General features: G+C 44.8%; 1 protein-coding gene across 1 annotated transcript; it reads left to right on the plus strand.

Annotated features, from left to right (window-relative positions):
- Positions 1-1,085: 1,085 nt before the first annotated feature.
- On the plus strand, positions 1,086-27,750 carry LOC142521250 (uncharacterized). The gene is made up of 8 exons (XM_075624478.1): positions 1,086-1,108; positions 1,162-1,272; positions 1,618-1,837; positions 2,021-2,134; positions 2,966-3,075; positions 3,451-3,673; positions 24,765-27,215; positions 27,538-27,750. The coding sequence occupies exons 1-8, from the start codon at positions 1,086-1,088 to the stop codon at positions 27,748-27,750; spliced, it is 3,465 nt and encodes a 1,154-aa protein (XP_075480593.1).

Below are 27,750 nucleotides of genomic sequence, written 5' to 3' on the forward strand. Positions count from 1 at the left end.
ATGGGAAGAATCCCCGCCCAGTCCGGACTAGACCTGCTGGTCCTGTTCCCCCGCTTCAGGTTGATACTGTGGGCATGACACACCAGGAGGGTGTGGCACCTAATGTTGCTCAGGGTCCTCAGGACCAGAATCCTGATCAGTTCGTTGGCCCTAAGCGCAGGAGACGGAGGCGGGCTGCGCCTCGTGTTCCTCATGTGAGGGCACCTCCTGCTGCGCATGTTGTCCCGGTGGGTACCTCGAACGCTTTTGATGTCTTGTCGCCTTGGCAGGCGGAGGCGGAGCGAGGTAGTGATTCCAAGGTAGTTGGTGACAGTCCTGATGATGTTCTTCCTTTTGGGGATGAGGGTGTTGGTTGTCATGGAGAGGCGCCCTTGGCGCCGAGTTCTCCTGTGGGTGTTGGTTTTGATCATTCGGGTACTTCCATTATTGAGGTGCTCCCTTCGAGATCAGTTGGTGTGCCTGCTCAGTCTTATGGTCAGGTTCTGGAGGAGGATGAGTCTATCCCTTTTGAGGATTGTATGGATGAGTTGGGATCTTCAAAAGATGGGGTGGCTGTGTTGTTTGGTGATTCCGTTCTGTGCTTGGAAAATCACAGTAGCCATTCTATTCCTTCCCTCCCTGGTTCTCCGGAGGTTTCTTCCATGGTGGAGGAATTGTTTGTTAGACAGGGGCCCCCTGTTTGTGAGTTGGTTGCCAGACAGGTGTCTGAGGAGGATCCTGATTCGGGGTTCGATAGACACTCTGCGTCTGCTGTTCCGGACATTGGTATGTCTGATGTGAAGAAGAGGAAGCAGGACGATCTTGAGGATTCGTCCAAGAGGCGGCAGGGTGATCCTGATGCCCACCCTTTATGAATTGCATGATCTGGAATATCCGGGGACTTCGGGGTTCGGAGTCCCAGCAGAGGCTGCATGCCTTTGTGAAGGAGAAACAGGTTAAGGTTTTGGCTGTTTTGGAGCCGATGATCGATTTAGATCAGAGATTCATGACTCGTCGTCTTGGTTTTTCTCGAGTCATTTCGAATCTTTCTGGTCACATTTGGGTGTTTTTTGCTGCTGATGTGCAGGCTGAGTGTGTCCTTGATCATGCTCATTTCCTTCACATTAAGGTTTCTGCCCCTTTTTTACCCACATCTGTTTTTTGTTCTTTTGTTTATGCCAGATGTGATTATATTGAGCGTCGGGACCTCTGGTCTTCCCTGCTTCACGTCAAGCCTGTTCTGGGTCCTTGGCTGGTTGGTGGGGATTTCAATGTTGTTCGTGATGCGTCTGAGTGTTTGGGCACCCGTGGTGGTAGGTTGCTACCCATGGAGGAGTTCAACACTTTCATTATGGATTCTGGTTTGATTGATGCTGGTTTTGAGGGGTCTTCGTTCACTTGGACGAATAAGACCGTTTGGAAGCGGTTGGACAGGGTTATGGTTTCTGTTGATTGGGGTGATCATTTCAGCTCCATTCGAGTTGAACATCTCCCCCGTACTGTTTCTGACCACTGTCCGCTTTTGGTTACCGCTCCGGTTTTTGCCCGTGGGCCGAGCTCGTTTCGCTTCCAGCGTATGTGGCTTCGGCATCATGGTTTTTTGCAGACTGTCAGGCTTAATTGGAATTTGCCTTGCAGTCTGATTGGTATGTCGCGTCTTTTTGTTAAGTTGAAGCGTCTTAAGAATCACCTCAAGTGGCGGAATCGGGATGTTTTTGGTAGCATCTTTGATAAAATCACCGAGGCTGAGAGCGCAGTTCGTTCCGCTGAGCTTGCTTGTGAGGCCGATCCTTCTGATTCGAATTGGACTGCCCTGTCCGATCGTAATGCGGATCTGGCCCGTGTCACCGCCATGGAGGCGGATTTTTGGAAACAAAAAGCTGCATGCAACTGGCTAGAGGATGGTGAGCGGAACACCAAACTCATTCATAACATGGTTAAGAAGAAGCGTGTGGCTAATAAGATTTTCCGCATATGGGATGATGGGGTTTGACTGACGTCTCCTGAGATGATTCAGCGGTCGGGTGCTTCATTTTTTCAGCACTTACTCACTGGGGATCCCTTTGTGCTTGATTGTCCTGATTTTTCGGGGTTTCCTTCGGTGATTTCTGATGAGGAGAATTATGGGATTACTGCTACCCCCTCCCTTGAGGAGGTGCGTGCGACTGTTTTCTCCATTTCTCCTGACAGTGTGGCAGGCCCTGATGGCTTCTCTTCGGCGTTTTTCCAGCATTGCTGGGAGATCGTTCATCAGGATGTGTTGGATGCGGTTTTGGATTTTTTCCGAGGCTCTCCCCTGCCCCAGAGCTTTACTGCCACCACGATTACTTTGATCCCAAAAGTCGAGGGTGCTCGGGCTTGGTCGGATTTCCGTCCGATCAGCCTGTGTAATGTCACGAACAAAATCATTTCTAAATTGTTGTACTCTCGTTTGCGGGCTGTGGCGGAGAGACTCATTTCTTTGAATCAGAGTGGTTTTGTTCCGGGACAGATGATTTCTGATAACATCCTCCTTGCTCAGGAGCTCACTCATAGTCTCACTCTTCCCACTCGTGGTGGTAATGTTATTTTGAAGTTGGATATGGCTAAGGCCTATGATCGGGTCCAATGGCCTTTCCTTTTTGCTGTTTTGCGCCATTTTGGTTTCTCTGAGCAGGTTGTGGCGTTGGTCTCGGCCTGTATTTCTCATTGTCATTTCTCCGTTAATATCAATGGTTCTCTTTCGGGGTTCTTCGGTTCTACCAGGGGCCTCAGGCAGGGAGACCCATTTTCCCCCCTTCTCTTCATCTTAGGGGCGGAGTATCTTTCGCGTGGCCTTGACAGACTCTACTTGCGTCATCCTGCTTTCAGGTACCGTTCTAGTTGTGATCTTTTGATTTCCCATCTGGCCTATGCTGATGATATCATTATTTTTGCCAATGGTGGGTCTCGTGGGATGCAGCGTCTTTTAGATTTTCTGCATCACTATGAGAACTGTTCGGGACAGCTGGTGAATGCTGTCAAGAGTTCCCTGATTCTTCCTCCGCGATGCTCTGAGCGCCTTCGCTCTAGACTTTTGCGTATCACTGGCTTTGCGGAGGGGCATCTGCCGATCAAGTACCTAGGAGTTCCCTTATTTCGAGGAAATAGGACGTGTTCTCATTTTGAGCCCCTCTTACAGTCTGTTAGGAGGCGGCTGGAGGGTTGGGAGATTCGTACTCTTTCTCCGGGGATCCGCATGACCCTCATTCGTAGCGTGCTCCTCTCGATGCCCATATATTTGTTTCAGGTTGTTCAGCCTCCGTTGGCTGTCATGGAGAAACTTGAGAGAGCCTTTAATGCCTTTCTTTGGGGGTCTAGGCCCTTGGAGAAGAAATGGCATTGGGCTCGTTGGTCTCGGGCTTGCCTCCCCGTGGAAGAGGGGGGTCTTGGCTTCCGCAGATTGAAAGATCTCGTGGATAGCTTCTCCATAAAACTGTGGTTTCGGTTCAGGCATGGATCTTCCCTCTGGGCCAAATTTTTGATGAGGAAATATTGCCTCTTGGCGCACCCAGCTTGTGTCTCTTCTCGTGGTTTTATCTCTCCCACTTGGCGGCGTTTGCTCCAGATCAGGCCTCGTGCGGAGAGTGGTATTTGCTGGCGTGTCGGCCATGGAGATCTTTCATTTTGGGATGATTGTTGGTTCAGGGATGTTCCCCTGTCCAGTCAGACTGAGGTCTGTGGAGATCGTGGTGCCCGGGTTTCCCATTTTCTTTCGGAGGGAACCTGGGATTTTGACCTCCTTTGTTCAGTAGTTGCTCCTTCTTTTGCGGAGCAGATTGTGTTGGTCCCGATTCTCTTGGGAGAGTTGGATTCGGCTCGTTGGATTCATAGCTCCGATGGTGCTTTTTCTGTAAAGTCCGCTTGGGAGTTGATCCGTTTGCGCGCCCCGATCTCTGGCATTAATCGCCCCTGTTGGGGTAGCTGGTTGAGGCCTACGATGTCATTCTTTCTTTGGAGATTTTGGCATCAGTGGCTCCCAGTTGATGAGGTGCTTCAGCGCCGTGGCTTTGCGTTAGCGTCTCGTTGTCAGTGTTGTGATATGTCTGAGACATTCACGCATGTGTTTATTCGCAGCCCGGTGGCTCGCCCTGTTTGGCATTTTTTTGGTGCTGTCTTTGGGGTTCGTATCCCTGACACTGAGGATTTCAGGTTATTCCTTAGTGCGTGGAAGAGGGATCTGGTCTGGGCTCCAGGGGGCCATGTGAGGGAGTTTCTCCCTTTCATTATTTTGTGGTTTCTCTGGACGGCTCGGAATGATGCGAAGCACCGCTTGCTCTCCATTTCTGGAGAGACGGTGAAGTTCCAGATCTTGTCTTACCTGCGCCTCGCCCATTCTGCGCGTACTGTCAAACCCAAGCATTGGGTGGGTTATTTCCAGGTGGCGCGTTCGCTAGGGATTTCGGTTTGCTTTCACAGATATCATCGGACGGCGATTGTTCGTTGGCTTCGGCCGCCGTTCGGTTGTTTTAAGCTTAATGTGGATGGGAGTTCGAGAGGGAATCCTGGGGATTCTTCGGTTGGTGGCGTCGTTCGTGATCATTCTGGGCGGGTCTTGCTTTCGTTCAGTGAGTTCATTGGAGCTGGGTCTACTATCCGGGCGGAACTCTGGGCGGTCTGGAGGGGTCTTATCCTTTGTTCTGATCTTTCTCTTTTCCCTCTTTGGATTGAGGTTGATTCCCAGATTTCTATTCAGATCCTCCGATCTCGTCAGTGTTGTTGGGGGTTGGATCACATTATGTCTAGGATTTTGGTTCTCTTGAGGGAGCGTATGGTTCATATCTCGCACATATACAGGGAGGGTAATTCGGTGGCGGATGCTTTGGCGGCTAGGGCTCATGACCTTAGGCAGTTTACCTTAGAGTTAGGTCCTTCCTTACCCAGACACATCTCCATCCTTGCCCGTTCTGATCATTCAGGGCTTCCATACCTCAGATCCAGATATTCTTAGCCATTTGTAGCCCCTTCTTCCTTTTGGCTCTCTTTCTTTATCTATATATATGTATATTTTTTCTTGCAGGTCTTTTGTGCTTGGAGGTTGTTTTTTATATCACATTTGAGCGGTGCAAGTTGGCCCAGACACTTGCACTCTTCATATTTTGTTCCTTTGGATTTGGGTGGGTCCCAGCACTTTCTCCGTCGGTGCTTTTCTTTGGACCATTCCTGTTATTCGGCTGGCGCTCACTGCAGACTTCTACTTGACCGCCGCTTTCTTACTTTTATGCTCTCTTGTCGATTGTTATGGTGGCTCTGGATGATATATTTCGGTGGTCTCTTTAGCCCGGAGCCTCATTCATCTCGGGAGTTATATGGTTTCTACTTCTGCTCCGTGCATTGGTGGCTCTGGACGTTCACTATTGGTTGCCTCTTATTTCAGAGTTACAGTCATGCTTGGATTTCTGATTTTATGAGCTCCGTCAGTTGTCCCCCTCTCCTTGGGTCTTTGAGATTTTCTGACTTGAGCTGGATTACGGTCCTCCTTTTGTGTTTCGACCATTTTTGCACAGTATCTTTCCAGCTGCATATTATTTTGACGGCCAGATCGTGTATAGCTGCCCGTTCTTGGATTAGGATGTACTTTTCAGATTGGCATTACATCGACAGACGGCTCAGAGATGGGTACCATCGATGGTCTTTTGCACCTACTTCTGAGCTGGATCACTACTGTTTAGATATGTTTCGCTTTGTTTTCATATATTTAGCGCTGATCATTTGTGTTTATTTGTATTATGCATTTTACATAGGGATTAGTTTTTGGCTTGTGTATTTGCCACCCTAGGTTTCTGTTTTTCTATTTGTATGACTAGCCTTTTGAGAGGTGTTGATTTTATCCTCCTCTCTTTGGGTTTTATCTTGTATTTTGTGTTTGATGATATATACAGGTAGGGGTCTGCCTAACCCCCCCGCTTCCGGCGGTGTTTATTATTAAAAAAAAAAAAAAAAAAAAAACCCTAAACCCTAAACCCTAAACCCTAAACCCTAATTGAACAATCATCCTTTTAATAAAAAATTACAAACCCTAAACCCTAAACCCTAAACCCCTAACCCCTAACCCCTAAACCCGAAACCCTAAACCCTAAACCCTAAACCCTAAACCCTAAACCCGAAACCCCAAACCCCAAACCCCAAACCCGAAACCCCAAACCCCAAACCCCAAACCCTAAACCCTAAACCCTTCACCACATTTAGTTCTAAAAGATGGAAAAGGAAAACTATCCTTGTAAGTTGATTTCGGTACTGATTCTGCGACAAAGTGATAAAGTCCATGCCTTGCCCTACCAATCCCCATCACTTTCCCAGTCCTACCAATCCCCATCACTTTTGAATTGTTGTTTCAGAAGGTTCCCTCATTGAATAATCTACGAGTATTTGGTTGCTTATGTTATGCTTCGGCTTTGCTAATAGGCCACAAGTTCTCACCTTGTGCTGTGCCTTGTGTTTTTCTTGGATATTCCAATGTACAAAAAGGATATAAGCTTCTCAATCTCCAGTCACGAAATATTTTTTAATCTCCAGAGATGTGGTGTTTCATGAACATATATTGCCAGCGGAAGAAAATTAAAGTTTTGCCAACAACAACGATTTAAAAATATCCAACGACTGATAAAATTGTTTGCAAAAAAAATAACAACTGCTGCACTGAGGTCCTCGGGTGCCACTACTGCCGATCCAAGCTGGCTCACTGGTCCCCGCCCTCGGCCCTGGCCTCATCAGTACCTACAACAATCAAGTCTAGTGAGCCTAAAGACTCAGCATGCATATATCACAGGTAACGAGTAAAAATCTGAATTAAAATATGCATGAGTTAACTTATCCTGTCCTGAGGCATACTGAAAATAATCTGTACTGAGCAATTATAATACGTGCATAATTGAACTGGAAAATCACTGTAAAAATATTTGCTCCTTGGAGCCTGTACTGAAATATCTGGTAAAATTTTCTGTTGAGATTATGTTTTACGCCTGTGGTCACTGCACTAAGCTGAACTGATCGGTAACTGGCTACCGGGGAGGCTGAAACTGAACTGAGCTGGCCGGTCACTGGCGACCGGGTGGTACCATACTGAACTGATCGGTCACTGGCGACCGTATAAAATAACACTCCCACATAGTGAATGAACCACAAGCCATATCGCATAAATCTCAAAAATAATCATTTTCTTTTTAATGCACGTAAAATAATTAACTGGCGTAATGAAAATTCCTGTAATTTTACCAACTGGATTGGATTGGATCGTCCCCAGGCTCGCTGCAACCTAACTGTGCCATGAAAAATATGCAATAGCTTAAACATGACCAATTACGCAATTTACATTCAAAAGATGCGACTATGACGCCTAATGACTTCGCATTTAATCATGACTCCGAGCCAACTTGAACCGACATTGAAACGACGTATAGTCATGATTAAAATACGCTGAAAAATCATAAAATAATGTTCCTAAAATGATAGGGTCGAAATCTAGGTGGAATGGAGGCCAAAACACGAAACGCTCTTTCGAGAGTCAATTTGGCACATTGCACCGTAAATTCTCGTACGACCTCAAAAATGATCCAAATGACGAACGGTCGAAAACATGACCTCCCTAACTCAATGAGGCACTGTCCAGTCCAAGGCCATGGGCTAAAAGCCAACCAAGAACTCAAACGAGCCTCTGAACCGACACAGCAACTTGCTGTAATTTCCAGCAGCTGCACAACTACAAGACTTGCGTTGGTTTCGAGACTATCGGCCATTAAGGGAGTGAACCACCAACCAGAGACTCTTACCAACATCCCAAGGAATGATTTGAATCATGGCTAAGGGCCCTAGGCCAGCCACAATCCGCATCACACCATAACTCAACCGAAGGGTCCAACCGAGAGCAACGTGCATGCGTGTGTAGTGTTTTGCTTAGATCGATGTCTTGCGTCGTTCCAGTGGCCATTTGATTGACCATGGCACGATCTAGACATATAGGGACATGATATGAACCGTGGCTAAGGGCCATAGGCCAACCAAGATCCACACCAAGCAAACACAAACCGAAACCAAAAGCTGTCCAACCGAAGTAGCCGAAGGGGTATAGGGGCTGTTGTGATGTTTTTATTAAAAACCGATGAGCCATGGACCAAGCCACCAAAAGGGCGACTTAGTCACGTCTTAGACATGCTAGGGGGAGTGATCCAACCATGGCTATAGGCCCTTGGGGCAGCCAAGATCAGATCCTTCCTCCATGACAAGAACTGAATTTTCGAACAACATTTTCTGCACCTATGGGGACTTGCTGTCATTCTGAATTTCCAGCAAGCATGGGGCTGGTTTGAATGGACCAACATGGTCCTAATGCATCCTACTACATGTATATAAGCCGCCTTGGGAGCCTGGAGTCGATCCAATACCTGAAACTCACAAAACAAAAGAAACCGTGAAGCTTGCCAAGGAAATCGAAAATTCTGCATGTGTGGTTTCAAAATGTTTTGACATGGATCTCGATTTTTACTTGAATAAACATGATCATGTACTGAAAAATAAATGATAATATGACTTGATTGAGGTTTGAAAGAAATCTAGACATGCCTGGTTTCGTTTCGAAAGAAAACGAACGAAACGACGACGACGCGGCACGGAGGAGGTGGAGCGCTTCTCTTGTTCTTTCTAGTTCTCGATTTTTCTCCCTTTCTCCCTAGCTGTTATTCACGTTTTTTCTACTGAAAATGGGTCTGATTTCGGTGGGGAGGGAGTGTGATGGAGTGTTTATGAGGGGTGAGGAGGATGGTGCAAGATATAAGGATCATATCAAGACCAAGTCTTCATGCATTTGAATTTTGAAATTTTGAATTGCTATCAAATGATCTCTTGGGTGATTCTAGACTATAGTGGCCGATTTTATCATGCCAAACAAGGGTTAGGATAGTGGTCTAGTATTAATTAATTAAGGTGGAAAAATAGCTAAAAGAATTAGCATGCTAATCAACCAAGAATGGGTCAAAGGTGAGTTGGCATGTCCTAGTTTGTTCTTCTAGGGGTGTGGCCGAAAATGCATGATAAATGGTAGGGGGAAAATTGATTATCTAGTAATTTAATAACCCTTAAAAGCCTTACTAATCCTTTAATTAATTTAGTGAACTAACCCCTTAATTAAGTAACTTAAATGAGCTCATTTCTTAATCACCTCCAATAATTAAATTAAAATCCTCAACTAACTTAAATAATTCCTTAAACTTCTTTTTAACTTAAATGAACTTACTTGCTAGCTAAATTAACTTCTGGAAATATTTCTCAAATCTTAAATTCTATCTCAAAACTCCAACTCCAGTCCGGCCTCACTGAAATAACTGAAATGCTAAAAATCAAACTACTGAACTGAAATAATGAATAATTAACTTCAAATAAATGCATTTAAAATAATTATGCAATGAAGTCAATTAAATTTAAAAATCTAGAATTATGCATGGCTTATACGTCTACTGATTTACGGGTTCTACAATCCTTCCCCCCTTAAAATAAATTTCGTCCTCGAAATTAGAACTCACCGAATAACTCAGGGTATCGACTTCTCATCTCCGGCTCAGACTCCCACGTAGCTTCCTCCTCTGAATGGTTGAGCCATTTGACTTTGACTCGCTTAACCAACTTGTTCCGAAGTTTCTTCTCCTGTCTGTCTAGGATCTGCACGGGTCTCTCCTCATAAGATAAGTTCGGAGTAAGCTGCAACGGCTCGAAATTCAGCACATGCGAAGGATTTGCCATATACTTCCTCAGCATGGAGACGTGAAAGACATTGTGTACTCCGGCCAGATTCGGCGGAAGAGCCACACGATACGCTAGCGTCCCAACTCTGTCGAGGATCTCAAACGGTCCAATGAATCTCGGACTGAGCTTCCCTTTCTTGCCAAATCTCATGACACCCTTCATAGGTGCCACTTTCACGAAGACATGATCGCCCACTGTAAACTCTAAGTCTCTCCTCCGCTGATCGGCATAACTCTTCTGTCGGCTCTGAGCAGTCCTCATTCTATCACGGATCTTGACTACTACATCTGCTGCCTGCTGAACAATCTCTGGACCCAACTCTGCTCTTTCTCCTACTTCATCCCAATGAACAGGAGATCTACACTTGCGGCCATACAGCGCCTCATACGGAGCCATACCTATAGACGACTGGAAACTGTTGTTATAGGTGAACTCTACCAATGGTAAGTTCGACTCCCAACTCCCAGAGAAATCAATGACGCAAGCACGGAGAAGATCCTCTAAGATCTGAATAACTCGCTCCGACTGTCCATCTGTCTGCGGATGGAAAGCTGTGCTAAACAGCAACTTCGTACCCATAGTCGAATGCAAACTCTTCCAAAACGAGGAAGTGAATCTGGGATCTCTGTCGGATACGATAGAAACTGGAATACCGTGGAGTCGGACTATCTCTCGGATATACAGCTCTGCATACTGAACCATGGTGAAAGTCGTCTTAATAGGCAAGAAGTGCGCTGATTTGGTAAGACGATCTACAATCACCCAGATAGCATTCGATCCTCTGGCTGACCTCGGCAATCCGGTCACAAAGTCCATGGTAATGTTCTCCCACTTCCACTCGGGAATAGGAAGAGGCTTGAGCAAACCTGCTGGTCTCTGATGCTCGGCCTTCACTAACTGGCAAGTCAGGCACTCGGATACAAAACGCCTGATGTCCTTCTTCATTCCTGGCCACCAATACAATAGCTGCAGATCTTTGTACATCTTCGTACTCCCAGGGTGAATAGAGTACGGGGACATATGGGCCTCTGATAAGATGTCTGCTCGGATAGAATCACTGCTAGGAACCCATATCCTATCTCGGTATCTCACAATACCGTCGCTGACTGTATACAAAACACTGCCCTTGGCTTCATCTCTCTTCTTCCACTGTGCCAACTGCTCATCTGCTGCCTGACCGCTGCGAATACGGTCAATAAGAGAGGACTGGATAGTCAAGGTAGATAAACGAGGAACTCTACCTCGAGGATAAGTCTCAAGATCAAACCTCTGCATCTCAATCTGAAGAGGTTTCTGCATCGTCAAATGAGCCATCACTGCGACTTTCCTGCTCAAAGCATCCGCAACTACATTAGCTTTACCCGGGTGGTAGCTAATGTCACAATCGTAGTCTTTCACAAGCTCCAACCAACGCCTCTGACGCATGTTCAGCTCCTTCTGCGTAAAGAAATACTTGAGGCTTTTGTGGTCGGTAAAGATCTGACACTTCTCCCCATACAGATAGTGCCTCCAAATCTTCAAAGCAAAAACTACGGCCGCTAACTCCAGATCATGGGTAGGGTAATTCTTCTCGTGGATTTTCAGCTGTCGAGAAGCATACGCTATCACTCTCCCATGCTGCATCAAAACTGTACCTAAACCAAGCTTTGAAGCATCGGTATAAAGGACAAACTCGCCGGGCCCTGATGGCATGGCCAAAACTGGTGCTGAAATAAGAGCTTGCTTCAAAGTATCGAAGCTCTTCTGACACTCCTCGCTCCACACAAACTTCACATTTTTCTTTGTCAATGCTGTGAGTGGAACGGCAATAGAGGAAAATCCTTGGATGAATTTTCTGTAATATCCTGCTAGCCCAAGGAAACTGCGGATCTCGGATGCATTCTGAGGCACAACCCAATCTCTGACTGCTGCAACTTTCGCCGGGTCTACCTCAATGCCACTGCTAGAAACAATGTGGCCCAAGAACGCCACCTTCTCTAACCAGAATTCGCACTTACTGAACTTTGCGAATAGTTTATGTTTCTGCAATGTCTGCAACACTGTGGTCAGATGCCTGCTGTGCTCCTCCCGACTCTTGGAGTAGACGAGAATGTCATCTATGAACACTATCACAAACTGGTCGAGGTACGGCTGAAATACGCGATTCATTAGATCCATGAAGATCGCTGGCGCATTCGTCAGACCGAACGGCATCACTAGGAACTCGTAGTGGCCATAACGAGTCCTGAAAGCTGTCTTCGAGACATCAGCATCTCTCACCCTCAACTGGTGATAACCGGAACGCAGATCTATCTTGGAGAAAATCGAAGCTCCCTGCAACTGGTCAAACAGATCCTCAATCCTCGGCAGTGGGTATTTATTCTTCACTGTAACCCTGTTCAACTCCCGGTAGTCAATGCAAAGCCTCATCGTGCCATCCTTCTTTTTCACGAATAAGACTGGCGCGCCCCATGGAGAAAAGCTCGGGCGAATGAACTCCTTGTCGAGAAGTTCCTGAATCTGCTTCTTAAGCTCTGCCATCTCTGTCGGTGCTAGTCGGTACGGCGCTTTGGATATCGGAGCCGTACCTGGCATAAGCTCAATGGAAAACTCCACCTCTCTCTCTGGTGGCATACCAGAGACGTCTTCGGGAAAAATGTCTAAGAAATCTCTAACTATCGGAACATCTGAGGCTGACTGGCTGGGTTCCTCGGGGACAGATAAAAAGGTCGCTAGAAATGCCCGACACCCTCTATGCATGAGTTTCCTAGCCTGAACATAAGGAATAATGCGCGGTAAAGGAAAGTACCTGTCCGGCTCAAATAAGAACTGCTCCATTCCAGGCGGTCGGACAAGAACGGATCTCCGCTGGAAGTCTATCAACACTCTGTTCCTCAATAGCCAGTCCATCCCTAGGATGATGTCAAATTCCGGCATCGGTAGCACAATCAGATCCGCATAAACAAGATTACCGTGCAGCTCAAGGTCTATATCTCGGATAACATTGGTAGCTGCCATCTCCTCGCCTGACGGCAACACTACTGAAAAGGCTGTATCTAGCCCAATGGTCTGGATCTTGAGAAAGTTTGCAAAGATCTCCGAAATAAACGAGTGAGTGGCCCCTGAATCTATCAAGGCCTTGGTAGCGGAACCAGATATAAAAATTCTCCCTGAAAGAGCGGAGCTCTAAGTTGAATCCCACTACAAGATCTAAACTTATAGACATGCAAAGGTCTAGGTTCCTCTAGCTTAATTTCCCCGAAATAAATCTGAGTAGAGCATGCAATCCTATAACAGTTCTAAGTTCAAAATCTAAATCCCGATTCCCAAAATGCTGAAATTCGAAGAATAACTTAAAGTTTAAAGGTACCTGTCAACAACATAGTCTCCGGGTTGGTTTCCGCGGCATGGAGAGCAAAAACTCTGCCTTGGGTAGGCAGATTCCTCTGAGGACACTGCAGCAACATGTGGTCTGGACTGCCACACTTAAAACACTTTCATGAGCCAGCCATACATGCTCCAGGATGGCGACGTGAGCACCTGGGACAGACTTGGTGCTCCTGAGTCCTCGGGGCTGGGCGTCCCCGCTGCTGCTGCTGCTGCTGCTGGCCTCGGTTCCTGGGCGGTCCATGAAAAGGCCTCTTATTCTGCTGCTGATGCTGATGAGGAGGAGGGCGGTACGGTGCCTGGACTGGGCGCTTGCCCTGGCGATCCCTCTCGATATCCCGCAGATCCTGCTCTGCGGCTAAGGCCTTGGAGACGGCAATCTCATAAGTAGCAGGGTCAGATACCCTAACATCCCGGCGCAAGATCGGCCGTAAACCCACCAGGAAGTGCATCAGCTTGGCTCTGGCATCATTCGCTATCAGGGGCACAAAGTGACAGCCCCTCTTGAACTTACGGATAAACTCCGTAACCGACATATCCCCCTGTCTCAGACTCATGAACTCGGTGGTCAGCCTGGTGCGAACCTCCTCAGCAAAATACTTGGAGTAGAAAACCTCCGTAAAGCGGGTCCAAGAAAGTGTAGCCAAGGTCAGGGCTACCGAAGCTCCTTCCCACCATAAGCGGGCGTCTCCAGTGAACAGGTAGGTGGCACATCGGACTCGGTCTGCATCTCCCAGCTCCATAAAATCGAAGATAACCTCGAGGGATTTGATCCATCCCTCGGCAACCATGGGGTCAGATGCCCCAGAGAATTCCTTCGGGCGCATCTTCATGAATCGCTCATAAACAGCCTCGGGCCCTGTCGGCCTGGCTGCGGCTGCGGCTACGGCTGCGGTATTGCCCCCCGCAAACTGTGCGAAGAACTGTGCCATCCCAGCTAACATCTGGGCACTCATGTCCGGTGGGGGCGGTGGAGGAAGTGGTAGGTCTCCCTCCGGTCTATGCTCCTCTCTGTCCTCTCGGCGAGGCTCCACCTCTCTGTTGCGCTCTAAAATGAGTCTAGGGGGCATACTGTTCCAACATAACCCATACGTAACTAACATGCATAATTCCATAATTTATTTTAAATGAGCTCTGAAATACTGAAAATCTGGAAGCATGCTGACAAACTAATTCATGCTTTAACTAAAATGCTGAACAAAATGCTGAACTGAAAAACTTACAGACCAAAGGCGTGGATTCGTGAGCTTCTCGCGGTCAGTAGTAGTGAAACCCTATACAGAACCACCGCTCTGATACCAACTGTGAAGGGCCTAAAACTCCTTTCTTGAAAATTTGCGGAAAATTAAAAATTTTTCTTTTTAAAAGAACTTAAATGGCCTCATTCATAAAATCACTGGTGAATCAAGTTCGATATTTCAAAATATTGCAGCGGAAGAAAATTAAAGTTTTGCCAACAACAACGATTTAAAAATATCCAACGACTGATAAAATTGTTTGCAAAAAAAATAACAACTGCTGCACTGAGGTCCTCGGGTGCCACTACTGCCGACCCAAGCTGGCTCACTGGTCCCCGCCCTCGGCCCTGGCCTCATCAGTACCTACAACAATCAAGTCTAGTGAGCCTAAAGACTCAGCATGCATATATCACAGGTAACGAGTAAAAATCTGAATTAAAATATGCATGAGTTAACTTATCCTGTCCTGAGGCATACTGAAAATAATGTGTACTGAGCAATTATAATACGTGCATAATTGAACTGGAAAATCACTGTAAAAATATTTGCTCCTTGGAGCCTGTACTGAAATATCTGGTAAAATTTTCTGTTGAGATTATGTTTTACGCCTGTGGCCACTGCACTAAGCTGAACTGATCGGTAACTGGCTACCGGGGAGGCTGAAACTGAACTGAGCTGGCCGGTCACTGGCGACCGGGTGGTACCATACTGAACTGATCGGTCACTGGCGACCGTATAAAATAACACTCCCACATAGTGAATGAACCACAAGCCATATCGCATAAATCTCAAAAATAATCATTTTCTATTTAATGCACGTAAAATAATTAACTGGCGTAATGAAAATTCCTGTAATTTTACCAACTGGATTGGATTGGATCGTCCCCAGGCTCGCTGCAACCTAACTGTGGCATGAAAAATATGCAATAGCTTAAACATGACTAACTACGCAATTTACATTCAAAAGATGCGACTATGACGCCTAATGACTTCGCATTTAATCATGACTCCGAGCCAACTTGAACCGACACTGAACCGACGTATAGTCATGATTAAAATACGCTGAAAAATCATAAAATAATGTTCCTAAAATGATAGGGTCGAAATCTAGGTGGAATGGAGGCCAAAACACGAAACGCTCTTTCGAGAGTCAATTTGGCACATTGCACCGTAAATTCTCGTACGACCTCAAAAATGATCCAAATGACGAACGGTCAAAAACATGACCTCCCTAACTCAATGAGGCACTGTCCAGTCCAAGGCCATGGGCTAAAAGCCAACCAAGAACTCAAACGAGCCTCTGAACTGACACAGCAACTTGCTGTAATTTCCAGCAGCTGCGCAACTACAAGACTTGCGTTGGTTTCGAGACTATCGGCCATTAGGGGAGTGAACCACCGACCAGAGACTCTTACCAACATCCCAAGGAATGATTTGAACCATGGCTAAGGGCCCTAGGCCAGCCACAATCCGCATCACACCATAACTCAACCGAAGAGTCCAACCGAGAGCAACGTGCATGCGTGTGTAGTGTTTTGCTTAGATCGATGTCTTGCATCGTTCCAGTGGCCATTTGATTGACCATGGCACGATCTAGACATATAGGGGCATGATATGAACCGTGGCTAAGGGCCATAGGCCAACCAAGATCCACACCAAGCAAACACAAACCGAAACCAAAAGCTGTCCAACCGAAGTAGCCGAAGGGGTATAGGGGCTGTTGTGATGTTTTTATTAAAAACCGATGAGCCATGGACCAAGCCACCAAAAGGGAGACTTAGTCACGTCTTAGACATGCTAGGGGGAGTGATCCAACCATGGCTATAGGCCCTTGGGGCAGCCAAGATCAGATCCTTCCTCCATGACAAGAACTGAATTTTCGAACAACATTTTCTGCACCTATGGGGACTTGCTGTCATTCTGAATTTCCAGCAAGCATGGGGCTGGTTTGAATGGACCAACATGGTCCTAATGCATCCTACTACATGTATATAAGCCGCCTTGGGAGCCTGGAGTCGATCCAATACCTGAAACTCACAAAACAAAAGAAACCGTGAAGCTTGCCAAGGAAATCGAAAATTCTGCATGTGTGGTTTCAAAATATTTTGACATGGATCTCGATTTTTACGTGAATAAACATGATCATGTACTGAAAAATAAATGATAATATGACTTGATTGAGGTTTGAAAGAAATCTAGACATGCCTGGTTTCGTTTCGAAAGAAAACGAACGAAACGACGACGACGCGGCACGGAGGAGGTGGAGCGCTTCTCTTGTTCTTTCTAGTTCTCGATTTTTCTCCCTTTCTCCCTAGCTGTTATTCACGTTTTTTCTACTGAAAATGGGTCTGATTTCGGTGGGGAGGGAGTGTGATGGAGTGTTTATGAGGGGTGAGGAGGATGGTGCAAGATATAAGGATCATATCAAGACCAAGTCTTCATGCATTTGAATTTTGAAATTTTGAATTGCTATCAAATGATCTCTTGGGTGATTCTAGACTATAGTGGCCGATTTTATCATGCCAAACAAGGGTTAGGATAGTGGTCTAGTATTAATTAATTAAGGTGGAAAAATAGCTAAAAGAATTAGCATGCTAATCAACCAAGAATGGGTCAAAGGTGAGTTGGCATGTCCTAGTTTGTTCTTCTAGGGGTGTGGCCGAAAATGCATGATAAATGGTAGGGGGAAAATTGATTATCTAGTAATTTAATAACCCTTAAAAGCCTTACTAATCCTTTAATTAATTTAGTGAACTAACCCCTTAATTAAGTAACTTAAATGAGCTCATTTCTTAATCACCTCCAATAATTAAATTAAAATCCTCAACTAACTTAAATAATTCCTTAAACTTCTTTTTAACTTAAATGAACTTACTTGCTAGCTAAATTAACTTCTGGAAATATTTCTCAAATCTTAAATTCTATCTCAAAACTCCAACTCCAGTCCGGCCTCACTGAAATAACTAAAATGCTAAAAATCAAACTACTGAACTGAAATAATGAATAATTAACTTCAAATAAATGGATTTAAAATAATTATGCAATGAAGTCAATTAAATTTAAAAATCTAGAATTATGCATGGCTTATACGTCTACTGATTTACGGGTTCTACAGCTCCGATGCCGAAATTTCAAGATTTCGACGATTGAACCTCAAAGCTAAATTTCTCCTAGTTTTCTAGTGCAATTTAAGAGCGAAACAAAGTCTCTGATCGTGAACCTGATTCAAAAATTTAAGAAAAAAGAAAGACCAATGGATCCGTTTTTAAGGATTTACAAGAAGGGCTAACTCCGCTAATCCTAAACTAGCTTGGTGACTCGCGATAAATACAAAATGGTAAATCAAATCTAAACATCATATGGATAAATTAAAATATACGACACCCAAAAACGTTTTGAACATCAAAAAAAAAAATTTAAACTTTCTCTGCATCATGAATGCGAAAAAACGATACTGTAACAGCGATATCAAAGATAAGTTTCTCAATCATATGATTTATATTGTTTGTTGTTTCAATTATGTTTAGTAATTTTTTTCTAACTGCTTCAGAAAATCTTTCAGAAAATCGTTGCACCACGAAATTGAAATTTCAAAAAAATATTTTGTGAGCTGCCTGAACCTAAAAATTTATGCATGCTGCTTGGAATAGTTCCAGCGCACGTGTACAACGGCTGCCCAATGCACATCTAGATAACGACGACTGCCCATAAGTTTTTAAAATATTTTTCTACGCAGGACAACATATTTCCCTGCCAACAGTTGCTCGAATGATCAGGGCAGCTTCCTGCCAACAGTTGCTCGAATGATCAAGTAGTTGTTCCTTACAGGCTCGAGTTGAATTGGGCTCGGGGCGATTTTTGAAATTTTTCAATGTTTTTGGCTAAATTGATATTTCATGAAATAATTGTCAAATTTATCCTTAGAACAAATTTTTGATAAAATAATTGGTTTTTTTTAAATAAAATAGATAATAAATAATTAGATTTTAATTATTATGGTAAAAAAATGTTTTCAAAAAATTTAATTATTAATGAATAAAGTGAAGCAAAATAAAGCTGTTTGTTTAATTTGTTAATTTATTTATAATTATGGTTAGTGATAACTTTACAAGATACATAGTTTGTTTATAAGATATGACATTTTGTTTTTAATAAGACACAAGATATATATGGAAAAAAATGATCAAGAGCCACGATCAACTTTCTTGGTGTATGTTATGATATTTTACATTATTGTATTTTTAATTTTATGATAATTATTAAAGTGGGTCTATCTGTAGCCCGCAATCGCCTCTTAAATTTGTATTTCAATGTCATGAAAATTTAATGTAATTATTAGATTTACTGGGATATCAAAATTTGAAAATGGTAAGCCCAGATTCTCAAGTATTTTGTAGATCGAAGACATGAAAAATATTGAAAGCTAATAGTTTAGGGTTTAGGTTTTTGTTTTTGGGTTTTGGGTTGAGGGTTTTAGGGTATCTGGTCTTTGGTTTAGAGTTTAGTTTTTTTTTTTTTTTGAAAAACCACTGCCAGTGTGGCGGGATTTGGCGGATCCCTACCTTTAAATAAATAAAGCAAAAACAAGTGTCAACCATACAATGAAAATAAAACCTAATGAGGAGCGGACTAGACCAAGACTCCTCATAAGGCTAAATATAAATGAATTCAAATATAAAGAAATCAAAGTAAACAGATAATAATAGGATCTCTCTATGCAAATAACACCAAGGCCCTCATATCGGAACAGAGCATATGACCATACTGTGAGCATCTTCAGAAGCCAGTGAAAGCATTGGACTACCCAGAGTCTTGGAGGAAGAAGTGTTCAAAGTCAAAGTAGATTAATACAAGGAGGACGTCTGTGCTTGCTAGGGCTCCCTGAAAAATTGATGGTGAAAGTGGCTAGGCAAAAGGACAGATAGCCAGCGCCCGAGCCTCCAATACTCATGAGTACCAGTAACTGACTCACCTATACCCCAAAGATGTGATCTTGGACATCTGATTCTGCATAGGTGGCATATCTAGTTTCCTCACAGGATGCGTCAGGCGTCTGAGGCTCGCCAGAATGAGACACACAATATAAGTAGCGGAAGAGTGTCTCAGGCATCAAAATTCCACCCAAAGGCAGCGACTGAGAAACATAAACCGAGATGCCAAATGTCAAACTCTGCCTGTAACGCCCCGAAAATTTAAAGGTCCACGCGAACCACATGCATATGATTTATTAAATTCTCTTGTATTTTAATTAATTGTTTTAATTGCATTAAATTAATTATGATGTGCATGTTTACATGTTTAAAATATATTTTTCTACATGGTTGCATTAAAATGTATTTTTAAAAGGTTATTCGAGTTGCGATCGAGGAACGGAGACCGAGGGCTGAAAAATAGAAAAATGTTTTTATTGGTTAATTGTTTTTAATTATTTAAATTAAGGACGATGCTTTTTATTACTTTTGAAAATATGGAGTTTTTAGGCGATTTTATACGCCGGGACGTAAATTTTATCGGTGTTGGTTTTTCATCAAAAACACGAACTTTTGACAACCCGGCTAGTAAATTCACAAACTTATTTTAGTAAAACTATTTTAATATTTTAATTAAATCCTAATTAAGACTAATGGGCCTAAACTTATGCTTAATGGGCTTAAGCTTAATTAAGAAGATAATTAACTATTTAATATGTTAAACACTCCTATGACCCTACAATTCTTCTCGCCACTTTTCTGAAATCTATACCTAGATTACACGGCACACACATGCTTAGAAATTGAGGCAAACTTTCGAGAATTGCAAGGGAAATTCTTAGCCAAGGTTCTTGCTCCGTTCTTCGTCATCGTCAACGGTTTTTCGTGCGTAAATTACGCAAAGGCACGCCATATTCTCCTTTTACTCATCATCACACCATATTATTTATTTTTGTTGAAATTGCATGAAAATAAATTGCACCTTTGAAGATTTTCGCATATACACCTTATATGATTTTTAAAACATGTTTTTTATTTCCAAAATCATGTTTTATATGTGTTAAAGGGGCTGCCATAATCGCCATGATTAGGGGATGTTTAAGGGTGTGTTAACACATGCTTAAGGGTCTAGAACGCACACACGAACACAGGAAAAACGAAACAAACAAGCTGGAACCCATTTGAGCATTAACGTAGGTGGTGGGGCTCGGTTGAGAGAAAGGTGATGCATGGGGGCAGGTGGCTCGACCAGGTCTGGTGTTTGGGTCATAGGGGTCATGGTTAGGTCCTAGGAAGGGTCCTAGGAGGGCTAGGGCTCGAGCCATGGGCTGGGGAAGAGTCCACGTGTAGAGGGACTCTCCCCCAAGCATGCTCGCGGCTGGTGTGCTTCGGGAGAGGGTGCAGCTAGTCTAGGGGCTGGCCGAGTTTGTCAAGTAGGGTCCAGGGTAGAGGGGTAAGGTTCGGAACATGGTCTGGTGTGGCTGGGTTCGATGAGGGCTCGTGGAACTGGAAGAACAAACCTGCGCGCAGCCTTGCTTCTTCCTGCAGCAGGCTTGCAGCGCTTCGTACGTGGGTTCAAGGACTTGGGTTGGTCTGGGCTTTGTCTAGGCGTGGTCCAGGGAGGGTTAGGTTCATGAGAGGTCGAGTGGTTCGCAGCTGGTAGTGTCCTAGAGGGAGGAGAAGTCCTATTGTTCAAGGGAAGGCTCACACACACGCACAGATTTTGGCTGAGATTCCAACAAGTTTTTGGTCGGGCCAGGGCTGGTTTTACGGGCTGGGCTTGCACAGTAGGGTCCCTAGATGGGTTGGCTAGGTTTTGGTTCAAGGTGGCTCGGGCGTGGCTCGAGTAAATTGGGAGATGGCTCGGTGGGTTCGTTAGGGTGTCAATTTCGAAAATTATAAGGCTAAAATTGATTCCATGGGTCCACGGGGGTGGCTCATGACTTGGATGGGTAGAATAAATCTTAAAAATGTTGTGTTTAAAATTTGGGATCAAAATAACGAGTTTTGGATTTATTCGAGATTTAATCGCCGCACGAAACGCTAATTAACGAGTTAATTGAAAAGCCTAGTTTTATGCCTTAGAAAATTATGAAAAATTAGGTTTAAGCTTAAATAATTATTATGAGTCTAATATTTTAATTTGGGTATTTTATATTGTTTGGTTTAATTCGGGATTAAAACGCATTAATACGTCACATTTAAAGATTAATTTAAAAGTCATCGAATTAAGCTAAATAAAAAAATGAGAAAATTCATGTAGGCTTAAATAATTATTTGGGACAAATTAGAGTCAATGAAATTAAGAAAAATTCAAAAACGTGAAATTTTACGTCCAGGGGTAAAACAGTTTTTTTACACCTAAAAATTAGTAAACGTCATGACAGTGCCTTATTTGCTGTTTTATATGCCCAAGCTGGCTCACTGGTCCCCGCCCTCGGCCCTGACCTCATCAGTACCTACAACAATCAAGTCTAGTGAGCCTAAAGACTCAGCATGCATATATCGCATCTAACGAGTAAAAATCTGAATTAAAAATATGCATGAGTTAACATATCCTGTCCTGAGGCATACTGAAAATAATCTGTACTGAGCAATTATAATACGTGCATAATTGAACTGGAAATCACTGTAAAAATATTTGCTCCTTGGAGCCTGTACTGAAATATCTGGTAAAATTTTCTGTTGAGATTATGTTTTACGCCTGTGGCCACTGCACTAAGCTGAACTGATCGGTAACTGGCTACCGGGGAGGCTGAAATTGAACTGAGCTGGCCGGTCACTGGCGACCGGGTGGTACCATACTGAACTGATCGGTCAATGGCGACCGTATAAAAATAACACTCCCACATAGTGAATGAACCACAAGCCATATCGCATAAATCTCAAAAATAATCATTTTCTGTTTAATGCAAGTAAAATAATTAACTGGCGTAATGAAAATTCCTGTAATTTTACCAACTGGATTGGATTGGTTCGTTCCCAGGCTCGCTGCAACCTAACTGTGCCATGAAAAATATGCAATAGTTTAAACATGACCAACTATGCAATTTACGTTCAAAAGATGCGACTATGACGCCTAATGACTTCGCATTTAATCATGACTCCGAGCCAACCTGAACCGACACCGAACCGACGTATAGTCATGATTAAAATACGCTGAAAAATCATAAAATAATGCTCCTAAAATGATAGGGTCGAAATCTAGGTGGAATGGAGGCCAAAACACGAAACGCTCTTTCGAGAGTCAATTTGGCACATTGCACCGTAAATTCTCGTACGACCTCAAAGATGATCCAAATGACAAACGGTCGAAAACATGACATTCCTAACTCAATGAGGCACTGTCCAGTCCAAGGCCATGGGCTAAAAGCCAACCAAGAACTCGAACGAGCCTCTGAACCGACACAGCAACTTGCTGTAATTTCCAGCAGCTGCGACCTAGCTTGCATCGCGTCGTTTGCGAGACTTTTGGCCATTGGGGCTTGAACCACCGACCAAAGCCTCTCCACAACGTCCCAAGGAATGATTTGAAACATGGCTAAGGGCCTTAGGCCAGCCACAATTCGCCTCATTCCAGCAACCACCCGAAAGTTCTCACCGAGGGCCCTCATGCGTGCGTGTGTAGTGTTTATGCTATGTTCGATGTCTTGCATCGTTCCAGTGGCCAGTTGATTGACCATGGCACGATCTAGACATCTAGGAGCATGATATGAACCGTGGCTAAGGGCCATAGGCCAACCAAGATCCACACCAAGCCAACCAACTCGAAGTACATGTGCTGTCAAAACCAAAGGGGCCGAGAGGGGAGGGGGCTGTTTTCACGTTTTGATTAAAAACCGAGGGGCCATGGACCAAGCCACCAAAAGGGCAACTTAGTCACGTCTTAGACATGCTAGAGAAGTGATCCAACCATGGCTATAGGCCCTTGGGGCAGCCAAGATCAGATCCTTCCTCCATGACAACAAACTGAATTTTTCGAACAACATTTCTGCACCTATGGGGACTTGCTGTCATTCTGAATTTCCAGCAAGCATGGGGCTGGTTTGAATGGACCAACATGGTCCTAATGCATCCTACTACATGTATACAAGCCGCCTTGGGAGCCTGGGGTCGATCCAATACCTGAAACCATCAAAACTCAGAAAAACGTGAAGCTTGTCAAGGGAAGTCGAAAATTCTGCATGTGTGTTCCAAAAATATTTTGACATGGATCTCGATTTTTGCTTGCTACAACATGATCATGTACTGAAAAATAAATGATAATATGACTTGATTGAGGTTTGAAAGAAATCTAGACATGCCTGGTTTTGGGTTTAGGGTTTAGGGTTTAGGGTTTAGGGTTTTTTTTTTTTTTTTAATAAAACACCGCCGAAAGCGGGGGGGTTAGGCGGACCCCTACCTGTATATATAAACACAAAAGAAATACAAGATAAGGCCTAAAGAGAGGGCAGGTATACCAAGACCTCTCTAAAAGCGAGTCTGACAACACATAAAACATAAAGACATAAAACCTAGGGTGGCAAATACACGTGCCAAAATCTAATCCCTAGGAAAAGCGCATAATAAAATGAACATATAAGAGCAGCGCTAAATACATCAAAACAAATCGAAACATGTCTAAACTGTAAAGATCCGACTCAGATGTAGGTGCAAAAGACAACCAATTGTACCCATCTCTGAGCCGTCTGTCGCTGTAAGTCCAACATGAAAATGGCGTCCTAGTCCGAGATCGGTCGCAATCCAGCTGAAGTAAGAGAAACTTCAAATCCCCAGAAGAAGGTGAAAACGTATGGAGCTCATAACGTCATAAATCCAAGCGTGACTGGAACGTTGATATAAGAGGTAGCCAAGAGATAACATGGAGAGCCACCAATGCACGTAGCAAAAGCAGAGAACATATAAATCCCGACATGAATGGAGCTCTGGGCCAGAGAAACCACTGAGAGAGATCATCCAAAGCCACCATAAAACCCGGCAAGAGAACACAAAATATAGAAAGCGGCGGCCAAGGAGAAGCCTGCAGAGAGCGACCGCCAGAGAACAGGGTGGTCCAAATAAAAGCACCAATGGAGAAGGTGCGAGAGTCCACCCAGATCCAAAGAAACAAAGCACTCCAAAGAGACAGTACCTGCAAAGGAAAAAATACATATAGATATATATAAATATATATATATATATATAGAAATAGATCCAAATAAAGGAAGGGGCTGCAAATAGCTAAGAACATCTGTATCTAAGGTAGGGAAGCCCGGAGATATCCGAGCGGGTCAGTATGGATATGTGTCTGGGTCGTGAAGGACCTAACTCTAAGGTATATACCCTAATGGTATGAGCCCTCGCCGCCAACGCACCCGCCACCACAATCACTCTGATCCCCAAAGTCGCGGGTGCTCATGCTTGGTCGGACTTCCGTCCGATTAGTCTGTGCAATGTCACTAATAAGATCATCTCTAAGCTGTTGTACTCTCGGCTGAGGGTTGTGGCGGAGAGACTTATTTCACCGAATCAGAGTGGCTTCGTTCCGGGTCGGATGATCTCCGATAATATTCTCCTAGCCCAGGAGCTCACTCACAGTCTCACTCTCCCCACTCGTGGCGGTAATGTTATCCTGAAGTTGGATATGGCCAAGGCCTATGACAGGGTCCAGTGGCCTTTCCTCTTCGAGGTTTTGAGACACTTTGGTTTCTCGGAGCGGGTTGTGGAGATGGTCTCGGCTTGCATATCTCATTGTCATTTCTCCGTGAACATCAATGGCTCTCTCTCGGGGTTCTTTGGTTCCACTAGAGGCCTCAGACAGGGCGATCCCTTGTCCCCCATGCTTTTCATTTTGGGGGCGGAGTACCTATCGCGCGGCCTTGACCGCCTCTACCTGCAGCATCCTGAGCTCAGGTACCGCTCTGGTTGTGATATCCTGATTTCCCATCTGGCTTATGCTGATGATGTCATTATTTTCGCCAATGGTGGGTCTCGTAGTTTGCGGCGCCTTATGGGTTTACTGCATCATTATGAGAATTGTTCGGGTCAGCTGGTGAACGCTGTCAAAAGTTCTGTTATCTTGCCTCCGAGGTGCTCTGAGCGACTTCGCTCTCGGATTTTGCGCATCACCAGGTTTGCGGAGGGTCATTTGCCCCTCAAGTACCTCGGAGTCCCCTTGTTTAGGGGTAACCGAGTATGTTCCCTTTTTGAGCACCTCCTACAATCTGTTCGTAGGAAGTTAGAGGGTTGGGAGATCCGGACGCTCTCTCCGGGTAGCCGCATAACCCTTATCCGCAGTGTGCTCCTCTCCATGCCGATTTATCTGTTTCAGGTGGTACAGCCACCGCTTGCTGTCATGGAGAATCTTGAGCTGGTTTTCAACGCTTTTCTCTGGGGGTCGCGGACACTGGAGAAGAAATGGCACTGGGCCAAGTGGTCTCGAGCCTGTCTCCCAGTGATGGAGGGTGGTCTTGGCTTCCGCAGATTGAAAGATCTGGTGGATAGCTTTTCTATTAAGTTGTGGTTCCGGTTTCGGCATGGCTCCTCTCTCTGGGCGAGATTCCTTTTACGGAAGTATTGCCAGATGGATGCTCCTGCCTCTGTTCTCCCTCGTGGTTTAATATCCCCCACCTGGCGTCGTCTCCTATGGATCAGACCTCGCGCCGAGCCCGGCATTCGCTGGCGCGTTGGCCTTGGAGACGTGTCCTTTTGGGATGACATATGGTTTGGGGATACTGCTATGTCCAGCCAGTGTGAGGTCCGTGGGGGCCGTGCTGTTCGGGTTTTTCACTTTTTGTCTGAGGGGGCTTGGGATTTCGATCTTCTTTGCGCTGTGGTGGCCCCTTCTGTTGCTGAGGCGATTACTTTGACCCCGATTGCCTTTGGCGAGCCTGATTTGGCGCTTTGGATTCACAGTTCTGACGGTGCTTTTTCGATTAGGTCTGCTTGGGAGCTTGTCCGATTGAGAGACCCTGTTTCTGATATCTTGACTCCTTGTTGGGGCCGTTGGTTGAGGCCCACGATGTCTTTTTTTCTTTGGAGATTTTGGCATCAGTGGCTCCCGTTGGATGATATGCTCCAACGTCGTGGCTTTGAGTTGGCTTCTCGATGCCAGTGTTGTGATATGTCGGAGACATTTACACATGTCTTCATTGATGGCCCGATAGCCCGTTATGTCTGGCATTTCTTTGGGGCCATATTTCGTGTCCGGATCCCCTGCACAGGGGATCTCAGGTTGTTCCTTAGCGCTTGGAAGAGAAATCTTCATTGGGCACCTGGGGGCCACGTCAAGGAGTTTCTGCCCTTCATTGTTTTGTGGTTTCTCTGGATGGCTCGTAATGATGCGAAGCACCGTCAGTTGCGTATTTCTGGGGAGACTGTGAAGTCTCAGATTTTGTCTTATCTGCGTCTTGCCCATGCTGTTTTCATTGTTAAGCCCAAGCACTGGCTTGGTGCCTTTGAGGCGGCGAGATCGCTGGGAATTTTTGTTGCCTTTCAGCGGACCCATAGGTTAGCGATTGTCCGGTGGCTCTGTCCACCACCTGGGTGCTTTAAGCTGAATGTTGATGGGAGTTCGAGGGGCAATCCTGGGGAGTCGTCTGTCGGTGGTGTTGTGCGTGATTCTTCTGGCAGGGTGGTGCTCTCCTTCAGCGAGTTTATCGGAGTCGGGACCAATGTCCGGGCGGAGCTTTGGGCGGTTTGGAGGGGCCTTCTTATCTGTTCCGATCTCGGTCTTTTTCCCCTTTGGGTTGAGACTGATTCTCAGATTTCTCTTCAGATCCTGCGTTCTCGTCGGTGTCATTGGGACCTTCATCGTACAGTCACTCGGATTCTGTTTCTTTTGAGGGGGCGGGCGGTTCATTTTTCACATATTTTTCGGGAGGGAAATTCGGTGGCGGATGCGTTGGCGGCGAGGGCTCATACCATTAGGGTTTATACCTTAGAGTTATGTCCTTCACTACCCAGACACATATCCATACTGACCCGCTCGGATATCTCCGGGCTTCCCTACCTTAGATACAGATGTTCTTAGCTATTTGCAGCCCCTTCCTTTATTTGGATCTATTTCTATATATATATATATATATATATATATATATATATATATATATATATATATATATGTATTTTTTCCTTTGCAGGTACTGTCTCTTTGGAGTGCTTTGTTTCTTTGGATCTGGGTGGACTCTCGCACCTTCTCCATTGGTGCTTTTATTTGGACCACCCTGTTCTCTGGCGGTCGCTCTCTGCAGGCTTCTCCTTGGCCGCCGCTTTCTATATTTTGTGTTCTCTTGCCGGGTTTTATGGTGGCTTTGGATGATCTCTCTCAGTGGTTTCTCTGGCCCAGAGCTCCATTCATGTCGGGATTTATATGTTCTCTGCTTTTGCTACGTGCATTGGTGGCTCTCCATGTTATCTCTTGGCTACCTCTTATATCAACGTTCCAGTCACGCTTGGATTTATGA

The sequence above is a fragment of the Primulina tabacum genome, chromosome 12, assembly GCF_025594145.1.
Source record: "Primulina tabacum isolate GXHZ01 chromosome 12, ASM2559414v2, whole genome shotgun sequence".
Lineage (NCBI taxonomy): Eukaryota > Viridiplantae > Streptophyta > Magnoliopsida > Lamiales > Gesneriaceae > Primulina > Primulina tabacum.